This window comes from Nylanderia fulva, unplaced genomic scaffold, assembly GCF_048542155.1.
Source record: "Nylanderia fulva isolate GAGA-0341 unplaced genomic scaffold, ASM4854215v1 Scaffold2, whole genome shotgun sequence".
In the NCBI taxonomy this organism is placed as follows: domain Eukaryota; kingdom Metazoa; phylum Arthropoda; class Insecta; order Hymenoptera; family Formicidae; genus Nylanderia; species Nylanderia fulva.
The window spans coordinates 1-19,723 of NW_028190263.1; the positions used below are offsets into that span (position 1 = coordinate 1).

At 32.8% G+C, this 19,723-nt stretch overlaps 3 protein-coding genes across 9 annotated transcripts in view; 1 reads left to right on the forward strand and 2 right to left on the reverse strand.

Moving 5' to 3' along the window:
• Positions 1-6,205: 6,205 nt before the first annotated feature.
• LOC114945268 (uncharacterized) lies at positions 6,206-8,085 on the forward strand. Its single transcript, XM_085482002.1, has 2 exons — positions 6,206-6,715; positions 6,813-8,085. Exon 2 carries the CDS (start codon positions 6,880-6,882, stop codon positions 7,996-7,998), a length of 1,119 nt encoding a protein of 372 aa, XP_085338128.1. The 5' UTR covers positions 6,206-6,715; positions 6,813-6,879; the 3' UTR covers positions 7,999-8,085.
• An 824-nt stretch (positions 8,086-8,909) lies between these two features.
• LOC114945312 (oxysterol-binding protein-related protein 9) lies at positions 8,910-15,508 on the reverse strand. 3 transcript variants are annotated; one of them, XM_085482010.1, is made up of 13 exons: positions 15,157-15,508; positions 14,811-15,026; positions 14,447-14,671; positions 14,309-14,384; positions 14,124-14,207; positions 13,902-14,019; positions 13,484-13,593; positions 11,605-11,634; positions 10,765-10,927; positions 10,391-10,665; positions 9,915-10,309; positions 9,389-9,616; positions 8,910-9,305 (listed from the first exon to the last, which is right to left on the reverse strand). In XM_085482010.1, exons 1-13 carry the CDS (start codon positions 15,262-15,264, stop codon positions 9,213-9,215), a joined length of 2,121 nt encoding a protein of 706 aa, XP_085338136.1. In that variant the 5' UTR covers positions 15,265-15,508; the 3' UTR covers positions 8,910-9,212. The 3 variants fall into 3 exon arrangements, with proteins under 3 accessions (XP_085338136.1, XP_085338135.1, XP_085338134.1); XM_085482009.1 differs by having other exon boundaries at positions 14,124-14,213; XM_085482008.1 differs by having other exon boundaries at positions 14,124-14,225.
• Positions 15,509-17,587: 2,079 nt separating this feature from the next.
• Positions 17,588-19,723, reverse strand: part of LOC114945378 (gamma-aminobutyric acid receptor subunit alpha-1) — a 122,576-nt gene continuing 120,440 nt past the window's right edge. For 3 of the 5 annotated variants that reach the window (XM_085482017.1, XM_085482019.1, XM_085482015.1), the window contains 4 exons: positions 19,305-19,465; positions 18,664-18,843; positions 18,106-18,269; positions 17,588-17,884 (listed from right to left, as the gene is read on the reverse strand). In XM_085482017.1, coding sequence (XP_085338143.1) covers positions 17,662-17,884; positions 18,106-18,269; positions 18,664-18,843; positions 19,305-19,465 — 728 coding nt within the window. In that variant the 3' untranslated portion in view covers positions 17,588-17,661. Of the gene's footprint in view, positions 17,885-18,092; positions 18,270-18,663; positions 18,844-19,304; positions 19,466-19,723 lie in introns of all 5 variants that reach the window. The other 2 variants (XM_085482016.1, XM_085482018.1) reach the window with 2 other exon arrangements.

Genomic DNA, 19,723 nt, shown 5'->3' on the forward strand with positions numbered 1-19,723 from the left:
AAAAAAAAAAAAAAAAAAAAAAAAAAAAAAAAAAAAAAAAAAAAGGGTATGAGTTGAAAGATAAAAGATTTGATAAAGAGGGAAGGTTTGATAATTGTATTTTTATTATAGTTAGGACCAGATGTATTATGGTGAGAACCAGGTTTAACACACTTTGTAATATTTATTCTTTGTTTCATGCAACATGCATTATGCAAACAATTATTTTGTGTTATTTGCAACATGCGTAAATTTATATTATACAAAAATAAAAAAAATAAAAATAAAATAATAAAAAAAAAATAATAAATAAAAAATAAATAAAAAATAAAAAAATAAAAAAAATAAAAAAAATTAAAAAAAAAATTAAAAAAAATAAATAAAAAAAAAAGTATTAAGGCTGGTAAAAAGTTGGTCAGGGCGGTAAAAAGTTTGTCAAAGCGGGTAAAAAGTTGGTCAGGGCGGGTAAAATGTTGGTCAGGACCGATAATAAGTTGTATAAACCGGGAAAAAAAAAAAAAAAAAAAAAAAAGGTCAGGATTGGGTCTTTTGTAATTTTTATTTGTTTTGGATTAAATTATATTTCAATAATTTAGTTAGAACCAGATGTAATATTATATTTAAAACCAAGTTAAGCGCACTTTCGAACTATTTCAAGAAGATTATAAATGTTTGTAAGATTATAGATGTTTGCAACATTAAAACAGATTATTAAAAATTTACCGCACTAAATTACTGTTAAGATCGAGTTTAATTTATTTTTAATTGCATAAAAAAAAAAAAAAAAAAAAAAAAAAAAAAAGATTATAGCTTTAACAATTATCATATTAATTTACCGCACTTTCCTCAGGGGCACTACAGACTCATCCCTGTAGTGTACGAGTGTCGCAATCCCGAGGTACCCGAGCTGGAGTGCGTGCGAAGGATGAATGGGGCGTGATGGGCGTGCAGGCCCTAAAAAGGACTTGTCCACTGCACTAGGTGAAGAAAAACACCGAAGATAACACCCGGGGGGGAGGCCCCGTTAGCTGAATAAGGCAACCTCCTAAGGGGAAGGAAAACCCCCGACAGAAAAAACCAATTTCTTTTTCAGATATGATGAGTTCCAGAAAAGAAACGAACGTCCCGGGTTCGGGTACCGGGAACCGGCGTGGGGGGGGTGTAGGCCTGGCTCCCTCCATGTCGTCAACAGACGACAGGTCGTCTGCAGCTTTGCCGGCTGGGACTGCAGACAAGACAGCGACAGTGCCGAGGACGATCAAAGACATTGTGTGCGAACGGTTGCGAGATCTACTTCGCAGCTGGGAGACTCGCGATCCGGGTGTTGATCCAAAGGAACTTGTTGCGCATATCCGCCGAGTCCTTTTGGAAAGGGAAGTGCGGGAGTACTTGTGCTTCTATGTTTATAAAGACCTAACGAGGATTGTGGATAATTTCTTTGAAAAGTGTTCGCGAGGTGAAACAATGTTTTGTTCTGAACATGTGTGCGTGCAACACTTTGAGCCGGTGATAGCGGTCAGCACGTCAGGACTCGTTGACCGGTGGAACGGTTGAGGGGGAGAGTGACTGTTTTCAGCCTCTTCCCTCACCGGAGAAAGTGCGTGGCGAAAGTGATGGTGAGGGGGGAGACGTTGGAGAACCGTCCTTCATCTCCTTGTCATCACCAAGTTCCTCGGAAGATAAAGGGAACAAGCGGGATAAGTCTTGGGCTCCCGAGGATAAGAGGCTGCTGGTGGGTAGGAAGCAGTACCGCAAGAAGCCCCCAGCTAAAAGTGGAGCGGAGAAGCGAGGTCGCCCAAAGACAACGAGGGGACTATGTGGGCCTTGCAGCAGCCAAAGAGCGTTTGGTAGCTGCCGAGCGAGAGGAGCTCCGATTGGCGTACGCGCGGAGAATGCTGGACTCTTCTTTCGGGCCAGCTTTTGATGGAGGCGTCGCTCCCTCGGATGCAGGGTATCGTGCGGAGTTGCAGGGGGTCACCACTGCGGAACTCCGTAGGATCGCAGGTAGGTTTGTCACCCAAGTGGAGAGGGTGGCTAGGACTCCCTGGCCTTGAGGATTTCATGGCCGAGGAGCTCCTGGTCTCCTCAAGGAAGCTGGGTGGCATCCTTGATGAGGTGGTCACGAGGACCTCTTCGGAGGCCGATCCTCGTATGGATGCCCTGAGGAGCGAAAACCAGGGCTTGAGGACTCGCATCTCAAACCTGGAACGCGAGGTGGAACGTCTGACGGAGGAGCTAGCGTTTGTTCGCTCGGCGATTCCGGATATAGAGGCGTTCTATTTTTCGGATAGAGGCGCCAAAGATAAGGGCGCAAGGAAGAAGAGACCTCGTCCGCCTTCTGCGGAGGGGTCTCCACCGGTATTGGCGGAGGGGTCTGCGGCTTTGGTTGCAGATGACCATCCATTGACGGAGGCTGGTGTGTCGTCCCTTCTGGATCGTCGCTTTTGTGACTTGAGGGGCGACATATCGCTTTCTGTGGTGGCCGCCATTAGGTCGGAGCTCGGGGGGCGGGATGGGCCCACTCCAATTTATGGAGTGGATCCCATACGCGTGCCCTCCTTGAGCGTCGGTAGTGGCGCGGTTGCGCCGGGGATTGGCTCTGTGCCTGGGGGCTCTACCGCCTCTGCTCTTGCGGAGGTTTCGGTGGATGCCTCTGGTCCTGGAGCCTCCACTGGGAAGAAGAAGAGGAGACGTCGCGGACGGAGGCCTAGACGACTCCCCCAGACGAATGTGCGTGCGGAGGTGGGTGCCTTGAGGAGGGGGCCCACCAGTGCGAAGAGGAGAGATGCTGTTCTTCGCCCCCCCTCTGCGTCAGTGGTTTCGTTGACGATTCGGGGGGGTGCGGACGCGAGGTCTTATGCCTCCGTCCTCTCGGAGGCCAAGTCGAAGGTCGAAGTGAAGAGGTTGGAGGTTGGTTCGATGAGGATGAGGAGAGGGGTGACCGGCAGTATATTACTGTCGGTCCCCGGTAAAGACTCGGCCTCGAAAGCGGATGCATTGGCGTCCAAGTTGAGGGATGCCTTCTCGGCTGAGCAGGGCGTTAGAGTTGGCCGCCCCACTCGGATGGAGGAAATCCGGTTGAGGGGCCCAATGTTCTCTGTCAAGAGACAGAGAATATTGGATGAGGTTGCCCTAGTTGGAGGATGTCGAGTGGAGGACCTCAAGGCTGGGGAAATTAAGTTGTTCCCCAACTCGTGCAATGGCACGATTTGGATTCGCTGCCCCACCGGCGTGGCGCGGAAGCTGCTGTCGGCGAAGAGGTTGTCGGTGGAGGGGGGGTGGGCGACTTTGGAGGTTACTCGTTTGGCTCGCCGCCCCCTCCAATGTTACCGGTGCCAAGAGTTTGGCCATTCGGCCAATTTTTGTGGTGCTGACACAGACCGAAGTGGTCTGTGCTATAGATGCGGCGGATCAGGGCATAAGGCGGCCGATTGCGTGGCGCCGCCCCGGTGTTTTTCGTGTGAGTCCAGGGGGAAACCCGCTGGACATCGTGTTGGGTCGGCGTCTTGCGCTCGCGTGCGTGTCCCTCCTAAGAGGAGCGGGGGGGGCACTCCTGCTGCTGAGCGCGCGCAGTCTCCGGGGCGCCCCGATGGGGGGCCTGCGAGCCCGGAGTGGACGAGGGTGGACTGCGGCCAGGGGGCGGGGGAAGTCGCGGAGAGGCGGCTCCCCCGTGCCGGGCTGCAGTTCCGCTCCCGATGTTTAGTGTCGGTTTTATCCTTTGTTGTCGTAGTGTGTAGCGGTGGGTGCGGGGAGTTCTGGGGAGGTTGCCGAAAGGTGACTCCGTGGTCTCCCTGCCCCGCCAAGTTTATGTTGTAGGTTGCGGCGATGGGTGATGGAGCGCCGGGGAGGTTGCCGAGAGGTGACTCCGCGGCCTCTTCACCCACGCCAAGTTTATGTTGTTCATAGTTTTATTGTCTTTTGTCATAGGTGGGAGTAACAACCCTCCCACCTTTATTGTGGTTGGCCATAGCGCCTTGTTGTGGGCTCCCTTGGGGGCTGGGCCTGTGGCCCTTACTATGTATTAATGTGGTTTGTGTACATGTTTCGTGCACGTTATGTACTGTAATCGTCCTGTGACGTTGTGTGTGTGGGTGGGTGACTGCGGTCACCTCACTTACCGGGTTGGCAGAGAGAGGGGTGGGGGCCCCGCTCTCATTGCACGTCGACCCTGGGAAGTCCGGGGAGAGCTAGTAGCCCGGCTCCCCTCGATGCCCTTTCGGGGCAAGGGATGTCCTCTCCGGGGGGATACCTGTAGTATCCTCTCGGGGGATGTGTCCTTCCTAAAGGACGCCGGTCGGGTGTCCACCGTGAAGTAATGCTAACGCGGTTCCGCGGTGGACAATACCCATATGACCAAGGGCTTCAGTCAGGTTTTAGGTCGGTCCCCCGCCCGATAGTCCCTCGGGATACTACGGGCGGGAATCCACCACAAAGCCTCCTGACCCTCCCTCAGGGGTCAGGACGGCGAAGTTTGGTTTAGGCAAATTTCCTGACTATAAAAAAAAAAAAAAAATTTACCGCACTAAATTACTGTTAAGATCGAATTTAATTTATTTTTAATTGCATAAAAAAAAAAAAAATTATAGTTTTAACAATTATCATATTATTCGAAATATTTTTTTTTCTTAAATCATTAAATTTTATGACGTTTAATATCAGTAACGACCAAAGTTAAAATTTTATTTACATAAACGATCAAGTTTTATTTAGTTTCTATCAACTGCATAAGTGAAAAAAAAAAAAAAAAAAAAAAATTATTCTGTTTTAAATGTCACATTCAAATTTTTTTTTTATTATTTTAATTTTTTTAATCATTTTTATAACAATTTGTATAGATTAGAACCACATTTGACATTTTTTTTAGCTATTACATTTTTTTTTTTTACATTTTATATTTTATTAAAGATTTTTTTTCGTAATAATCAATTGATCAATATTTATAACGTTTAAGAATAAATTTAATATAACTTACGACAATTGCATAATTAAAGAAGTATTTAACAATTTTTTACGCCACTTAAAAAAGAAAATTTTTTTATCATTCTAATTTTTTTCATAACAATTGTTATTGGTTATGATTTCGAATTTAAACATTTTTTAGCCATTACATAAAAATGAAAGTAGTTTTTTTTTTTTTTTTTTAACAATTTTTATTCTATTGAAGATTCGTTTCCGTAATATTGATTAATTTGTTCAATATTAATTACGGAGTAGATTACGTTCAATTTAATTTTTGACAATTGCATAAGTAAAAAAGTATTCAACAACAATTGTCACACCAGTCAAGTTACTTGTTATCCATTCAATTGATATTATAGCAATTGATAACGGTTAAGACCAGATTACACACAATTTCTAGTCATTACAGGAAGATTTAAAGAAAATATTTAACATTTTACATTTTACACTTTATTAAATATACTTTCTTATAATATTGTTTAACTTATTGAAAATAAATAAAGGTTAAGATTCGATTTAATTAATTTTTAACTACTATGTTCTTTATTTTACTACTTTGTTCAAAATATAACAAAATTTTAACAGAATAGCCCACCCTTTGATAATAAAAAATATTGAAAAACAAATGACCTAACGTTAATTAAAAATATTTAAATAATAACGTTAAAGTAATGATAAAATTTATTTACACAATTAGCGATCCAAAATCTGTAAAAGAATAAAGTAGAAGAAACGGTTTGATTAGAAATATAAAAAAATTATATTAACTGAGTAGCCCTCCATCCGATAAAAAAAAATATTAGGAAAACATGACTTAACGTTACGATATTTTATTGGGACACTAAAATAATAAAAAAATTAATAATCGCATTTAGCGATTAAACTTTTTAATAAATAAAACAGTCTTATTGTTAAAAATATAAGAAAGTATTAACAGAATAGTGTACCTTCGATAATAAAAAGTATTGGAAAAACATATACACACACACACACATATATATATATATATATTTATATATATTTATATATATTAGATAAAAATGTGAATGTATAATACACTATATATATTTACTTATATGTGAATATAAAGATTATGATACAAATGTAAGAAAAGAGAATTATATTATTAATCTTACATATTTAAATGATAATATTAAAATCAAAAAAGAAAATTTTTCAAATTAGCGAAACATCATACTTTTTTAGATCTGTTCGTCTTGGCCAAGATCCATAGATGAACGACAAGAGAGGAAGGAAGATCCTCGCATAAGCCGCCATTTTAAGGCTACGAAGTTGTGTGTTGTAGTTCGGTGTGTGTCGTACGAAATGTTAATGAAAAAAAACTGTAATTAAACAGCTGTCCGATGGCTGAATTGGCGGCGCCATTTTGAGGCTCAGTACTAAAATATGAATGCGATGACCTTCCTTCCCTTCCCGTCGTTCATTTACGGACCTTGGGTTTATTCTTTATTGCTGCACTGGTGAATTAGTGTGTACATTGGTGCAGTAAGTTAGAGTAAAACAAAATATATTTATCTCACATTAACTTATTGCACTAATTCTCCAGTGCAGCAATAAAGAACAAACCCCTTGGTCTTGGCTACACTGATTACACTAATTCAGAGGTTATCTTTTTCCTTTCAATGTCGAGCAAAAAAGACAATCTCTGAACTAGTGTAGCCAGTGTAGCCAGTGTAGCCAAAACGAACAGACCTAGCTTTGACAAGCACCAAACACGTGGTGATCAGTATTGATATATGCATCATATGGCAGAATCGTATGTATTTTTTTTTTTACAAAATATAACTATACATAATAGAACATAATATTAAACGATATCTAAGGGAAAGTCTTATTTTGTGTTATATTTTTAGAATTACGTTCGAGAAAAAATGAACTATTTTTGTACAATGACACAATTGCATCTGTGAATGATAACCAATGGAGCTCATTACATTGGAGTTAAGACCACGATTGCAGTCCTGCAATGCATTTATTGCCGTGCGAAAAGATCTCTGTTTAAAAAATGTTCGAATTAAACTCCGGGAAAGTAACATAATATTAATACTCGAAGACTGTTGCATAAATCTTGCATTGCCATCTGTCAAAGTAATACCTACTTCTCTATCCATGTTGAATGTAATAAATAATTGGATTTGTTTTCGTTTACAAACAGCACCATTAGAATCTGTATTTGGATCATTCAGTAGAGAAGTTGTAACCGATACAGATACATCAATTCCATCCAGTAATAGTCCGCAGGCATTTTTAAATAAGATTAAATTATTGTTTGAAACATCCGAATGTATTATTTTATGTACTTGTTGTAAAAATGTTCTTTCAAAATCGATTAATTTTAAAAGGTTTTTATCTTTACCTGATTTAGAGTGCGATCCAAATGAATGGTTCTGTTGTAAGCATGGTACCCATGTTACCACAAATATGCAATTACATGATTCTGACTATTTATACAGCTCTTGTTTCTCTGTATTGCATAAAAGTATTTTTGAAAATATACATATAGATAATAAAGCGTTGACTTGTAATAAATGCTTGTTACATATAGGAACACTTCATACAGATAGTTTATTCAAAATATGGAATTGCTGCGTGGATTATAAAGCACAAAATAATACTGTGGATGCTACTGATCCACTCGATGATTTTCTAATACTTATAAAAGAATCATTGAGTGAAATTTTAGGAGAAGAAATTATTTTGCAAACATCTGTTGGCAAACAAATTCATTGTCTTCTGATAAAACCAATGGACTGTAAATTAAATTTAATTACAGAGCCTAATCCCAAAGTAATGAATAATGTTGACACTATTTCCTTACAACAGAAATATGTAGCCAAAGTATTATATAAATATAGATCCAATAAGATCAGTACTACTACTAATTATTCGAATATTAAACATCTTGAAGTAGGCTTACCTACAATAGAAGCTGGTTTAAACTATTTGTTATCATCGACAAAACGACTGCCCCATATTTATAGAACTGTTGCTACAGATTGTTTTCTTGGTTACATTGTATTACAAGAAATTGTGAACTAAATGTTATAATTGATCATAGAATAATTGTGTATAATTTTTATATATTTTTGTATGCTTATATTTTTATAATAAAGAAATATTTACCTATTTCTTATACACATTTTTTTTTAGAAAAAAAAAAAAAAAAAAAAAACAAAACTAATATATAAATCTATACCAAATAAAATATTTAAATAATTTTTTAAGATATTAAAAATATATTTACAAGATATATTTAGATATTTTGTAGGTGTTTCTAAGATATAATAGATATAATATACCATTAAACGTTCAATCAAGAATTTTAGATTATATTAGGGATATTGCATGTATTATAATTAATAATGTGTATATATAAAATATACTCTACAATGCAATTTTATGTATCATAATATTAACTTATTTCACCAAGAATAAAATTAGAAATCTTTACCAGAAAAATTATGAAGAAAAATTTATACATTACATTAAAAATTAAGTATTAATTATTAATGATATATATCATATTGTTATGCATAAGAAGTGCACAAAAATACTTTCTCGTAAATGCATAAATTTATTTTAAAAATCCATAATTCTTAAATGTGGGCCATTTATTATATATTGGAAATACGTGTATTTGCCAATATAAGAAATTCCCAAAGTTGCGCAAAAATAATTCTAATTCTAGAATATATTTATGTCTAATGACATCATAGAATAACTTTTGCATACAATCTGTACAATACGACATACACAGATTTTCTATATTGTACATATAATGCCCCTCTTATAAGAAATTTTGCATCAATAAATGTTACATGCATAAAAAATGTCACATATATATATATATATATATATATATATATATATATAAAATATTGATATAATAAAAGTTCGAAATCCTTATTTCCTTTTAAATTATTTCAAGGATAAAGAGATAAAGGAAGAGATATATGTAATTTTATATTGTAAAAATTTAATTATTGTTGACAAGATATGTTTATTATATATAAACTAAACTTTTAAAATGTTTTGTTTAAAGTAAAATGGCGGATAATATTGTGTCTTTTTCTGATTGAGCTAACTAAATATGTGACTAATATGCATAAAAGTATTCGATGAAATTATATTCAGACGCATATGTATTTTGAATTAAGCCTGATATTACAACTCTTCTTATGGGCTCTTATTAGGCCATGGTCTTTCCTCTAATATTGTGCTGTATCTGTTGTGTCATGTAATATCATATTATGCTACGTGACATTCATTTGATCATTAGAACTACATATTCTGTCTACAAGAGGTTTTATGTACATCCAACCACCATCTTTGGTTTCCTTAAAAAGCTATTCAATAAAAATTTTAAAAATGATTAATAATAATCATATGATAAATGAGTAGAAGATATCAAATAAAAATTGCTCCTTACTTTCGTTTGCCACGCTATATTATTCTCCTTCCGAAAACGCGCTTCGTCTCGTTGTTTTTGCTCAATTGCACATTTTGCCGCTGTAGCTTTATCCATATCATTGATACGTAGACCAACTGTTACATCGCGCCAAACCTTTCGTGACTCGTACTCTTCTTGCTCGCATACTGTCTTAACTAATTTCCTTTCTGTACCAAGTTCTCTCACATCAGCAAAGATTTCACACTTCTGTAAAAAAAGACAGCAATTAACTTTTATACTGTATATAATAATATAATTAATAATATATTGTATATATAATTATATAATTATATATTATAAAATATTTAATTATATTTTTATAATAATTATATTGTATTTTAAAATTCATTAATAACTTGGAAATTTACAGTAACTTACAATATTGCAACGCTAAATTATTATAGCATTTAATTCATATTAATTAATATCATTTTACTAATATACATAGTTAGTAGCACGATACTAATAAACTCCCGTTAATAACTATCGTAGTATTTCAACTTACACCATCCGCCCATTTTGCTTCCATTGCACCGCTCCATTCTCCGTTTATAATAAGAAACGGTTTTTTATCTCCTGCTTGAAATGCTTGACATGTAATCCGGTTCCGTTTACCGCCGTAAAAAGGTTTCGTTAAAAATTCTACCGTTGCATGGTAGCCAGTTTGTAAACAATTTATTGTTACAGTTCCTCCTAATTCTATCCATGGTATAGTGAGGATAGATCTGCCATAGCCATTAGGAAAAGTTAAAACGTATTCCTCCCCGTGTTGCAACACATTTACCCAACCCTTTCCCACATTGTGTACCCCTATACTTAAACCCAAGAACTTGCTCTTTGTCCAAACATGAGCTCCAAAACTTATTTTTTTTCCAACATGCTCAGCATAAAATGCACTAACTGCAAATGATATAATAAATTGTTATATTATATAGAAATCCACATAATTGGACAAATATTTAAATTAAAAACTGCTTATACCTGGCGGATGATGAGAAACTTGTTCAGCGATAAAAGCAAGTTGGTTTTCTTTGCACCATGGTACAGGACCATCTGATGCAAGTTTGCTGCTATGATCTGTAGCATTATCAGAAGAATTAACGTTCAATATATTCCAATGACATCGAAAAATTTCACCTAATATAGGATTATATGGCTTTTTAGCTACACCCGATTTACGTCCTGCGTGAAAACTACACAAATACCAACGAATTACTTGCACCATTCTCTCTCGAGGTGTAGGCATATCTGCGATGCTAAAGAAAAGAAAAACCATTATTCTCCAAAATTTATTATCCAAAAACAAATATAATAGTACATTGAATAATTATATTAAATCAAATAATTAACAGTACCTCACAAATTGATCAGGATGAGCAAAATAATCAGCGTACATCTCAAGGAGTGATCTGCGTTCTAGGATAAATGTTGGTAAGGCAACTTTTGTCAAATCCATACCAATCTTTACTTGAGACAGAAGATGAGTCACGACCGAGCCATGACTCTCCATAGAATCCACTATAATAAATATTAAAAAGAAGTAATAATATATAAAAATTTTATGACAGGTTGATTTTATACCGGGTGTCCTACAAAAAAATGCTGAAACTGATCAGCTGTCATTTTTTAATGCATGCAGTTATTGAGAAAACAAAAATTGTGTTGAAAAGAGAAAAGTCTACTATTTTTAATGGATATAAATAAAACGTTTGTATACCAGTTTATTTTATTCATAAAAAGTAATTTCAAAAGTGCTAATAATCACATATGTAAACTAATGATAAATATTTTTCAAGTGCACACCATTTGAATTTGCACAAACAATTCTGTTCTTTTACGAAAACTCGTAAAAACTCTTTCTAACATGTCATTTTTAATGTTATTGATGCTCCTTTTCATACTGCTATTAAATCTGACACTTTTGAAAATATTCATCATTAGTTTATGTGATTTTATGTGATTATTAACACTTTATTCATTACTTTTAATCAATAAATAAAATATTATTTATTATTTATACAAACATTTTATTTATATCCATTAAAAGATTCAGATTTTTCTCTTTTCAACACAATTTTTGTTTTCTCAATAAAACTGTATGCATTAAAAAATGATAGTTGACTAGTTTCAGCATTTTCCTATGGGACATCCTGTATTATTTAAACTTTATATATTATTGCTTATATACTACTTACTTTCTGTTTCGCTTTCTTCTTCGTAAAGAGCTGCAACAAATATGCATTCACAATTTTAAGTATAATAACAAATATTTACAAAGAAAAATATGAGGAGATCTCTAGGAAGAGTACTACCAATTCAAATTCATAAATCTTTCTCATTACGACTAACAATATTATACAAGAATTGTATATGAAAGTTCTGTATTTGTATAAACTTAACCTTTTTTATTGCATGTATATACCTGTAATAATATATAACTTACGACTTGAAGTTATGTCCAACATATTGTCTTGTAAGGATAGACCAACTAGAATCCATTCCTAAACTCCTTATTCCGGAGGATTAAACAGTTTCTAATTAACGCGAAGTATCTCGACGGATGCTCCGATTTAAAAGCAAACAACAGAACGTAAAGTTCTGTCGGGATTCACCTTCCTTATTCATTATCATATCAATTAAATATGCACACCACACACTCTTTCTCTGTTTGTTTTGCTTATTTACTGCTTTAAAAGAGACGTGAAACGTTCGCAAGAGTGTCTACTCTTAGAACGCTAATACGTCAAAGTAATATTCACGATCATAGAAAGATCAATAATGGTCACGGCGGATAAAACAGCTGATTAGAAGGTACCAAAATACGACCTGCATTATCGACAATAGAATTATATATTGTTCAATTTTGTATTAAATATTATATCTCTCCTCTAATTGTATTATTTATTTAAGCAAATCATATAAATATTTAATCACAATAATATTGTTGCACATGCAAGATATTTATTATACATCCTAATCGCAAAATTCAATTTCTTAAATGATTCTTTCAATATACCGTTTTCTTTTTCAATTATTATATGTATATAAATAAAATCATTTTTGAAAATATATAATAAATAAATTATTTTTTAATTATAGACGTTTTTCCTTCTATGAATATATGTAGTTATTATAGCTAAGCAGCACACACATTTGTTAATTCATTTAAAATCGATTTTTTTTCTATAATAGCGAAGATTATTTTTCGCGATTTAATTTTATCTTAAAGATAATCTTTATTAATATTTTTATAAAAAATACAAGAACATCTTATTTTTATTCATATTTAATGTGTTTTATTTTTTTCTAATTTATGATCAAGATCAGTGTAGTGTTTTAATTTGTATAAAATTAAATATTATTAACTGTGAGAAAAAAGATAATAAAATTATTATATTTATGCAAAACTCAACAAAATCTTTTGTATAATTAATACTCTACAATTCCAAAAAAAAGCTGATAAAAAAACATTAAAAAATAAAGAGACTAACAAAATAAATGAATAGGGTGATTATTTATTTGAAGATCAAAATTAAAACTGCAAAAATAGATGTATAATAATATACTTGGATCAGACTTTATAATTTTTTGATGATTTTTTAAATCAATTTATTAAAAACATCCGTAAGTAAATTAGATACCTTTCACTTTAGTACACTAATTTTGTAAATCAAATGTATGTATAGTTTTGAAATAATAATACTTTAAAATTATATATGCATTTTGTATACATTTACTTATATATACAAAATTATTTTAAAATACAATTTTCTTTTTAACATTCTGAATGTTTTGTTATTTTATTAGATATGTAATATTTATATATCAAGATGTTATTTTTATAATTTAGTTTTAATTTTATAATTTAATTAATTTTATATTTTTAGGTACAAATATATCACAATTAACAGACTGTGTAATGCTAAATGTAATCAAATATGCAAATGAATTCGGGATTACATTTTGTTCATAAATTTATAACTTTTTATAATTAGAAGTAATAAAGTGTAAAAAAAATGAAGTTAACATATAACATGTAATAAAACATATATCAAAGTAAAAGTGTTGACTCACCATCATAATCTACTGATCCATCGCCTTTGATGGGCGGTAGAGGCGTTTTCTCTTTGCGTTTATCTCCTGCATTTTCCACGGATGAGTATAATCGTTCGTTATCTTGACAACTAAAGAAAAATAGTTATATGTTATTTTGGCATATAATAATATTTAATATAATAATATGAAATATATTTGTTTAAATATGTAATTTTGTCAAATGTATTCAAATACCAGCTTTTTATCAGAAATTGCAATCAATATATTAGAACAAGACTTGTACGCTATAATTATATAGACAAAGAAAATGTTAACTCTATGTATTATATATATAAATATATGTATGTATATATATATATATATATATATATATATATATATATTCTCATGTATAAATATTCTTATTTTTTTATTTGTTATTATCTATTATACTTGCAGAGTAATATGATTCTGAACAATTGGAGTTGGTATTTCGTCTGCGGCATCAAAGTAATCATCGTCCTCATCGGATGATGAATATGAGAATTGTGGTACTGGTAAATCTCTGTCTACAACTGAAAATGTAAAGCAATGTTTCAGTTAGCAGATAATTAATGAGATCAAAATAATTTGTTCAATTTATGTCAGAAATAAAAAAAATACTGCACATGACATTAACCATTTGGTAAGATAGATACTCTTGGTTCCATGCATTCAGAACCTAATTCGATACCAGTTTGCACTGTTGCTTCAGGTGCTCCAGCTGCAACTAATATTACATCTTAAAAATGCAATTTTTCATAGAGAGCATATTTATAAAATAATATAAAATTAGAAATACAAGAAATATAAATAAAATCTTACCATGAGGGAGTTGAGGTGAGACATGTATAGAATTTGATGGTCCTCTATATATCCCATTAACAGGTATTGCTGTGTTCTAGAAATATTAATCGATGCAAACAATCATAATAAACAACAAATAATGTATTTAGTAATTACCTTTGCAATTTGTAATTGGACAATAGTATGTTTAATGGAATTAAGCATTGCATTAGCCTGTAACAAAATAGTAGAATACTTTTCTTGTTGTTCTTCATTTTCAGCTGCATCTTTTTTGTCTTCGATTAATTTGATTTGGTCAATTAAAAGTTGAAGATAGACATCAGCCTCTGCTACTTTGCGATCAAAATCCTGTTTAGGAGGTGATTTTTTAGGGTCCCATCTCTATAACAATCAATTCTCTACATTATATTGTGTTTCACAACATTATTTTATGCAACAATCTTATTATATTATTTTTTTTTAGTAGATAAAGAATATAATTATCAATTTAAAAGTTCTCTCTCTCTCTATTTCTTCATACCGTATGAGAATGACGAAGTATCGTATCTTCTAGTGCACGAACCCAGCGTTCCCTTTCTTCGCCATTCCGTGTTTGAAAATGAAATGTTTTTGGATCATCCTTGCAAGAAGTTGTTGTGATAGTAAATGTACTGTCATCTTCATCATCGATACCAATAATAGCACCTCTCAATCGGACACAACCACGACGGGCTCCGCGCATCATTTTTTCTTTGCTCTAAATAAAAGAAAAGTCATTATACTAGAGATAAGAAAAGATGGAGCAAGATATTATATATGTATTGCGAAAGAAAAAATGGGGCATAATATTTAAAATGTAATCATGTATTCTTTCAGATAAATTATACCGTATAATATGATAGAAGGCCAGCGTTGTCATCCAAAACAAACCATCGATATTGCCATCCATTAACAACATTTGTCCACTTGCTGAGCGAACCTTCCATCGTCGACATATTTATATAGCTATTGCTTGTTGATCGACTTTAACGAATTTTCTATTAAATTCTTACGTACAATCTCACAATACATATCTCAAAGAAAAGAATCAGCAAGATTCGTATATAATAAAATATTACCGCATCATTCTAATCTTCACGACAAATCGTACAGACGCAATAAAGTGCATTTTATACAATTTGAGGTTCAGCTCTTAGAATGCCAATCCATAAACATAGCGAAAATAAACAGAGAGCAAAGTTCGATGTCTGAAGGCTTCTGCACCAGGGACGCCTCGGTAAGAGGTTCGCGCGTGCGCTATATTGTACTGAGAGAATGAGAGTGCGAGAATAAAGATTGAATATTGAATATCAGATATCGGATAAATCTAATATTATTATAGAACAGCATTCGTGTAAATAAAATCATTATATTATAGTATTTTATTAGTATTTATAATAGTATTTATTACATATAAATGTAAATGTGTAACTATATAAATGTGTATTTATTATATAAATGTGTATATATTACAAATAAATTATTAGATCAATATATATATGTATGTATATATATATATATATATATATATATATATATATATAAAAGATATTAGATAATAGATATAAAATATTAGCAGATAATAGATGAATATATAATAGTAGAATTCATAGACGTATCCTGGCATAGGCGTCCGTAGAGGGGGCAAGAGGGGTCATTTGCCCCCCTTGGAATCAGTCAAAAATTAAGCATTTGCTTTTTAAATAAACATTGGAATTTATTTGGATAATTATAATATTAAAGAAAATAAAAATTAAAATTAAATTTAAAAAAAAAAGAAAAAACAAAAATTTTTTTTTAATTCTGTGAACGTTCTGTACTCTGCGGTAACACAATCTGATAGCTTTTACGTCTTGAAGAAATACACACGAAAACTGTCCAAAATTGTAACAAAGTTGCATAAGGGTCTACAATATAGATGTAGTAAGCTCTAAGCCTTTAGGCCGGATCTACAACAGGTGTAGAAAGCTCTAAGCTTTAAGAAATTCACCAATCAGTCCCGGTCTACAATAGGTGTAGTAAGCTCTAAGCTTGAAAAAATTCACCAATTACAGTCAAGAATGAAAGGAATAATTGACTGTGATTGATCAATTTCTTAAGGCTTAGAGCTTACTACACCTATTGTAGACCCGGCCTTAAGAAATTGATCAATTATTCCCCTCATTCTTGACTGTGATTGGTAAATTTTTTAAAGCTTAGAGCTTACTACACCTGTTGTAGATCCGGCCTGAACGAATACTAAATTACTGTACTGTTGCAGCAGTCTGCTGTAAGAAGCTAGTGTGAAATTTTATATATCTGGACCACAGATTAATAGACAAATCGCCAAAGGCCTGTCTAAAGAGGAGACCGTCATTTTTGCTCCTTACCGACACACTTTGCCCCTGGTTCGAGTCCAGGCTAATAAAATCCTTTAATTTTACCAAAAAACTTTGCCTCTAGTGCGAATTCAGGCTAAAATCCTTTGATTATACGTGTAAAATAAAAAAAATTTTAGCCTGAACTCGCACCAAAGGCAAAGTTTTTGGGTAAAATCAAAGAATTTTATTATCCTGGACTCGAACCAAGGGCAAAGTGTGTCGGTAAGAGGCAAAAATGACGGTCTCCTCTTTAGACAGGCCTTTGGCGATCTGTCTATTAATCTGTGTCTGGACGGAGTCTTTGCCAGGGCACAGATTAATAATAGACAGATAGGCAACGGCTTGTCTAAAGATGAGACCACCATTTCCGTGCTATAAGAAATTCAACCAATCATAAACGCATAAGCATATGCATAAGAAATTCGATTGGTTAAATTTCTTATGCATACGTTTATAGACCAATCAAGATTATTATGCTTGCGCTTATGCGCCTAAGCAAAAGTGTGTGCTCTCCGCTTTTGTTCAACGACAAAAGTTGTTACATGATCATTTTTGTCGCTCAAACAATCGGTTTCAGCGGCTCGTCAAAAGGCACCTTGACATTGACACTACATATTTATATAATGGATTTGTCGGATACGTGGATTGGCTATCGGAGATGGATTATTACTAGTATTTCAAGAAAGTTTTTTTTTTTTGCAACAGCCAATCAATACAACCGACAATGACGCGTCCTGTATGCAGTCGTTCAATGTTATTTAGCATTTACAAATATTGATGTATTAACAGTTTACAAGTATATTGATGCATTTTATAGAAATATATATAAGATATATATATATATATATATATATATATATATATATATATATAACATAATTCTTAAAAGAAATTAAAATTTATGAAAAAGAGATATATGTATAATATATATGCGTAGAATTTTATTCCATTTTCCCGATTCGTAAACTACTTAAGCGTTATTGTCAGATTTCGTTAATGGGAGATTGGTGTTATCGATCCAATCGGTGGGTCCTGCCACTTAAATTCCTCTTGATAGGTAACGTAGACTAGCCAATAGAAAACGTTAAGTAGACCAAAAGACGCGGGAAAGACTATTCGAGCCACTCTGTCGATGTAAGACACGCTGTTTATGTGTCTCGATATACGATCACCGCATTTCCGGTAACTACTGGCTACTTCCCGTTGCCGACGGCGTCTGTAATATTCAATATTAATTAACATATAGTTTATATTTATTATAAATATATATGTTTATGTAATATAATATATATATATATATTAATAATAAATAATGGAAACACACAATAAGTACATATATATTATTAATTATTAATATATATGCAGAGCAATTATCCTTGCAAGCATTATTACAAATATTATTATATTTTAAAATATAAATATACTTATTTTCCGCACAGGTTTACTAATGGATACCTGAAAGCATCATCTCCCGCTAAACAATAGAGAAACTGTCGCCATAATGGTAAAATGAGCTCAGTTTGTGTTTGTCTTTCCATCGTCGATGGCTTTGAAGAAACGGCAACTGTTATGGAACGGGAATCTTCATATGTGATCCCATCCTGTTAAAGGCATAATTTGAATGTATGATAATTGATATTTTATCAAATAACTCGAAGAAAAATATACTGCTGTTAGCAATTTAAAAAAAGATCCAAAAATAAAAGTATTTATTTTATATTAATGTGTTTGGAAATTAAGAATTTTAATAAATTTACAGAAATAAAATATATACATTAATTTATATATATGTATTTTTATAAAAAAGTTAAAATATAATGATACGCATTAATATATCTAAAAATGTTGATAAAAACAAATATATTTCTAAAAATATTTAAAAACTTTTTAAATAATGAAATGTACCTACAAATACTTTTATTAAAAGATAAATGTATTATTGAAATGCTTTTTGTTTCAAATACAAGTTTTCTTTGATGGCATTTTCAAACTTACACTGTACAGTGTAGACATAAGGGACCCGCGTCTTCTAGTATTCGTGTCAACGATTTCCGTATGAACAGTCTGAGGACTGCAAGAAATCATCGTGCGAAATGAATCCTCAAATTCTTCGCTCGTGATGCCCTGCCAGTCTTCCCATTCTTCATTATCCAATGGAATCTCGCCACTACCAATCTGCAAATTGATCAACATTAAATTAGTATATATACTTTAATTTTTTTTAAATAATTTATTTTACAAAACATCGATTTTACAACATTATTTTATAGTTCTATACAAAGGAATATTAAAGCAAAATTATAAAAATTAAAAATTTATAAAAAATATTTCATAATTTAATGTTTATTGTATACATACATATATTATATAATTACATATATATATAATTTTAATTTTATTTTTTACGCCTATATATACATATAAAATATATATATACATAATAAATATGTATATATATACAATATTTTTTATTTTATATACATATACCAAAATATTTAATTATTTATAATTGAAAATTCGGTGTATATATATATATATATATATATATATATATATAAAATATATAATATATATTTTCTCCCCTATAAAGAAAGCATTCAAATAATGAAATATCGCAACCATAAAAAAATTATCACCTTTGTGAAATAATGAACACCAGCAAATTCCAAAAGGGTAGCGATACAGTAACCGAAACTCATCAAGAGAAACCAATCTAAAGCGGTAGCATATCTAACTTTTGGCAAATCCGTTCTGGAATCGAGGCTTATTGTTGATAGCGTCAAGACCGTAGTGATACCTGTAAAATTTATTATATAATATTATCCACAATTGAAAGAATTTTTAAATGCCATAGACATAGTGTGCATAATAAAAATAAAAACAAATCTAAAATTTCTTTTATAATTAACAAAAAATTGCGTGACTAAAAAATGACGCAAATATTAAAAATATAAAAATACAAAAAATATAAAAAATAATTATATCAAATATATATGAGTTATATAAATAAGTCTTCAAATATCTTTACTGAAAGAAAACTTAAACATTTCAAAAA

What these genes read in the sequence shown, in the direction of transcription:
- LOC114945268 (XM_085482002.1), top strand. Translation starts at nt 6,880, where the DNA reads ATGGAGCTCATTACATTGGAGTTAAGACCACGATTGCAGTCCTGCAAT.
- LOC114945312 (XM_085482008.1), bottom strand. Translation starts at nt 15,264, where the DNA reads ATGTCGACGATGGAAGGTTCGCTCAGCAAGTGGACAAATGTTGTTAAT. An exon ending in AGTTTCTCATCATCCGCCAG is followed by an intron (nt 10,310 to 10,390) that starts GTATAAGCAGTT and finishes TATCATTTGCAG; the next exon opens with TTAGTGCATTTTATGCTGAG. An exon ending in AAGCAAAATGGGCGGATGGT is followed by an intron (nt 9,617 to 9,914) that starts GTAAGTTGAAAT and finishes CTTTTTTTACAG; the next exon opens with AAGTGTGAAATCTTTGCTGA.